Consider the following 4,457-nt stretch of genomic DNA (forward strand, 5'->3'; position numbering starts at 1 on the left):
ACGGCCTGGAACGGCATTCCAGGCCGAGGGACAACGCAGCATGTGCAAAGGCCCCGAGGCCAGAAAGCTGCCTGAGTCAGCCGAGCAGTCAGTGGCTGACGGGGAGCCAGAAGGGAGATGAAGACGGAGAGGTGGCAGATGCCACAAGCTAAGGGGTCGGCAGGGGTCAGCAGGGGTCAAGGTAAGCCGAGAGATGGCCATGATATGGGGCTGCGGGGTTTGGGGAGCGGGGGGAGAGCAGAGAGGAAAGATGGGGAGAGCAGAGACGATGGGGTCACACAGGAAAATGCCCACAGCAGGGGAAGGGGGGCCAGGCGGGCTGTCTGAGGTTCCGCCTGGGGAAGCTCTGCGGACACTAGACCTTCCGTAAGCCCTCGGCAGTTGTGGCCACGCGTACCAAGGCCTGGGGGCAGGGTTCTGGGGAACACGGAGGAGTTACATGCAGGCTCCAGCTCCACCCCCACCCCGCTCCTCATGCTCAGCAGGCAGCCCTGCCCACTGACTTCCGGGGAAAGGGAGGCCAGGGACTGGGGCGCAGACACCCCAGCTCCTTCCTGTAGGGTCTCGAACATCTGGCTATCCTCTGGAACCAAGGTACCCTGTTTCCAGGTCTAGAACCTGCTCCCTCCCATGCCCATCGGGCCTGGGGCCAATAGCCCAGCATGAGTGACAAGCAGGATGCCTCCCCTCGCTCCAGGTCCTGGTATCTGCCGTGACTTTCTGAGCAGTCCCTTTACTCAACCCTCCTCCCCTGAACCCACTGGAGTGTGTGCCAGCTGCCCCTGCTGGGCCCCGTCTGTCACATGCTCAGTTCCGAATGGCAGGGCAAAGGGGCCTGAAGGGAGTGGCTTTCCTAGAAAATGGTAGGCGGTCTGGAGCGGGCCAGTACGCCCAGACACAGGTCACCGCTCCAGGTCACGGCTCCAGCCGTCCTTATGTCCCCCAGGGCCAGGTACAGGCCTGCCCTCTGGACCCAGCCCGCTGTCGGGGACATCCAAGGAAGCCACATTCCCCAGGCTGCACCAGGGAACTGTGAGTGTGTAGGGGGTGGCGGATCCCCCAGCCCAGATGGAAGGTGACACCTGAGAGCAGGCTCTCGCTCTCAGGAGTCAGTTCTGGAACCTGACCGCTGACAGGAGAAAAGGCTGGGTCCGGCCCTACGCATGTCTGCCCAGGAACCGTCTGCCCCAAGTGAAAGGCTGGCACCTGCCACAGCCTTCCTGTCCCCATCTGTACAGTGGAGCTGCCTCCTGCGTCTGTCACAGAGGGGGCGCTGGGTCTAAGGGGACAAGGGCAGGTCCTTGGGCTTGGTGGCAAGAGAAGGGCCAGCGGTGGCCCAAGACCCTGGCCCCCTGCCCCACACGTGGCCCGACCTCTGGGAGCTCCTGCCTGCTGGTTTAGAAGTCGTGAGGGAATAGGCTGCAGGCTGGGCAGGCCGTCTGAGTTGCTCAGGCCACACACCCAGGGGTTACGGGGGTGGGGGCCAGTTTTCCAGAGCACGCTGGCCGGTGGTGCCCAACTATAGTTTGGTTACTCCCTGTGCCGGGAAGCTCACCCCCTGAAATGGAGCCTACTCCTGAGAGGCAGCCCCTCCTCAAGATGAGCAGCTCCAACCATGAAACCCTCTTCCCAGCGTGGGGCAGGAACAGCCTCCCATCAGTCACTGGCAAGCTCCTCAAGAGTCTCTTGGGTGTGGGCACGGGACTGTTTCAGCCCTTTCCACACGATTCACAGGTGCAGCCAGGTTAGACAGCCATTGCCTAAGACCGTACTTAGTGACACTCCTTCCTGGAAGCCTGCCTGGACCAGCGAGTCTGGGCTAGGTGCCCCCAGTCCCGCCCCCGGCATCCCTCACCACACGGCATGTGGGCCAGGAGCACCTGGAGGCAGGCCCGAGCTCAGGGCTGCCACTCTGTGGGGCTGGGGACCATCAAGTACATTAGCAAATAACTGAGGCCCCTCCCCCTAAACACCCCTCACCCACCCACCCCACCATCCCACCCCCACCCCCGCCCCCTCCGCCCCTCCCGCTGGGTGCCTCGCTGGAAGACACCACCGACCATGAGATAGATCCCTGCTCAGCCCGTCTGCTGACTGCTGCCCTGGACATTCTCCCTGGCCAGTGCCCTCCCCGGCTTGGCACCTGCTATGCTCCCCAGGATCCTGGGTCAGGTGCACGCCCCACCTCAGCCCTCGAGTCCTCAAGTCCTTACATGACTGACCCTGTGACCCTGCCCCCTCCGCACTGAGCCGCTGTCACTCCACGGGCACAAGGAGCTTGCTTTCTACTCCAGGCTCCTGCGCAGGCTGTTCCCTCTGCCCGGCACACGGTTCCCTTCCCTCATCAAACTTTAACGTACACACCGTTTACCCAGGAAGTTGTCAAAAGGCGCATTCTTGGGGGGGCTTGGCATGCCACAGTCCTTCCTAGCCCCCAGTGTGGCCAAGGCTGCTGGCCTTGAGTAGTGAGGACGGAGCCATCTCTTCCTCCAGGAAGCCTTCCAGAGCCGGCTCTGAGCTCCTGAGACCCTGGTGTGTCCTACCGAGTCTCCCTTCCAGCCTCGCACTCGAGAGGACAGGGTCCTAGGAGCCTCAACCACCACCCGACCTCCACTCCTACCCCGGGGACTTCGGAAATGGTTGCTGACTCAAGGCGAAAATTCAGCCGAGATGGCCTCACCGTGGCCATCTCGGTACAGCGCCGGGCCAAGGACAGCCACCGCCCGGGGGATGCAGTGGGCAGCTCGCTCACCTTCGCGATCTGGTCGAACTTGCCGAAGAGCTCATTCAGCATCACCACCAGCTCTTTGGGGGAACAGTCGCTGGCCAGCCGCGTGAAGCCCACGATGTCCGCGTAGAGGATGCTGGGGGCGGTCAGGGGGCAGCGGGAGAGTCAGAGCCAGCTCGCTAAAAGCGGGGGCTGCGGGAGCACGGGGAGCATCCGGAGCCCCAGTCACTCCTGCCACCTCAGCCTCCACAGGGATGGACGAGAACAGCATCCCAGCCACAGAGACGAAGTGCAGTTCCAGAGGCTTCGCGTTAAAGCAAACCCCAGAGCACGAGGGGCCTTCGGACCCCAGACCCATCGCTGTGGACAACCACAAGCCCTGGCCCCTCAGAACTTTTCTTCTTATGTCTGGGTTTTCAGCTTTGCACAGACTTCAGGACTAAATTCTCTGGCAAGACGCGACTCCACGCTCCCTCGAGCCAAGAGGCACAGCCGCCCTCACACACGCCCAGCCCTCCCTCTACCCCGTGGGACTCCCGTTCCACAGGTGAGCAAACCGAGGCTCGGCTTGCAGAGCTGCAGCCTGCACCAGATCTCCCGGCTGCAAGGCTGCGAGTTCTGGACCGTCCACAGCCCAGACAGAGGCAGCAGGGCCAGCCGCGGACGTGATGCTCGGCCTCCAGACAGAGGACCAGGTGGAGCTCACTCAAGCTGGTGCGAGCAGGTAAGATTCCACGGCCCTTCCAATCAGCCGAAGACAAGTGCCGGGACCAGCGGTCGCCAAGCCCTGGGGGCCTTTGCCTCCTTCGGGGGCCTCTGCCCCTGTGGGAATCACCTGAAAGGCCCCCTTCCTTCCCAACAGCCATGTCTGTGCACTTTAAGACTGTAGGGGGCTACTGGATGTCCTCCAACACCTCCCTGATTGATCTCACCCTCTGGGGAAACAGATGGGAGACGGGCCCAGCGAGGAGCCTGGATTTCCCTCTCGCCGACCCCTGCGTGGGCTGCGGACTGGGGCTGGGCCTCCAGACAGGAGGGCAGGGGGGCTGCCCGCCCACCTGCCCGCCCACCTGACGTTCTGGTGCCGCTTGACGTAGAGGCTGTGGAAGTTGTTGTCGGGCACGGAGTGGCGGTCCCCACGCTCCTTGAGCCGCTCGATGATGGTCAGCTTCATGCCCATGGAGATGTGGGCTGGCAGCACCGACAGCAGCAGGTTCTCCTGGGCAGAGGGGGACAGGCAGGGCGGCGTCGGGCCCAGGCTTGGCCGACCTGGCCTGTCTGCTCTGCCCTCCTTCCTGCTCTGCCGGCCACCACCTCAGCCCAGCACACACCCTCCCGTGCCCCCAGCAGCCCCCTGGGGTGAGGCCTGCATGGGTGCCCGGCCATGCACCCCGAGCACACGCTGCTCAACGAGAGTCTGACGTCCACAGAGAAAGGATGCGGAGCGTGGGGCCTGGGGGACAACAGGGCAGGGCCGGGCTGTGGCCCCGGCGGAGGTGGACTCCCCACCTGCTGGCGCTTCTCGATGCGCAGCTTGCGGCGGATCTGGATGCACTTCACGGTGTAGGTGAAGAGGTCATGGGAGGCGTCCTGCATCTGGTGCTTGTGGAAGGCGCCCGTGAGGTTCCCGCACAGGAAGATGACAGCGTTGGCCAGCAGCTGAGGGCGGCGGAGCAGGCTCAGCGCTGATGGCTGGTGGTGTCCCCCCTGCCCATTTCCTGACACCTCC

General features: G+C 63.7%; 1 protein-coding gene across 3 annotated transcripts in view; it reads right to left on the reverse strand.

The window, feature by feature from the left end:
- Positions 1-4,457, reverse strand: part of ADCY7 (adenylate cyclase 7) — a 31,490-nt gene that overhangs the window by 18,526 nt on the left and 8,507 nt on the right. For all 3 annotated transcript variants that reach the window (XM_023530656.1, XM_023530654.1, XM_023530655.1), the window contains exons 4-5: positions 3,799-3,947; positions 2,753-2,864 (exon numbers count right to left, since the gene is read on the reverse strand). In XM_023530656.1, the coding sequence (XP_023386424.1) occupies positions 2,753-2,864; positions 3,799-3,947 (261 nt within the window). The remainder of the gene's footprint in view (positions 1-2,752; positions 2,865-3,798; positions 3,948-4,457) is intronic.

The sequence above is a fragment of the Pteropus vampyrus genome, unplaced genomic scaffold (genome assembly GCF_000151845.1).
Source record: "Pteropus vampyrus isolate Shadow unplaced genomic scaffold, Pvam_2.0 Scaffold51, whole genome shotgun sequence".
Lineage (NCBI taxonomy): Eukaryota > Metazoa > Chordata > Mammalia > Chiroptera > Pteropodidae > Pteropus > Pteropus vampyrus.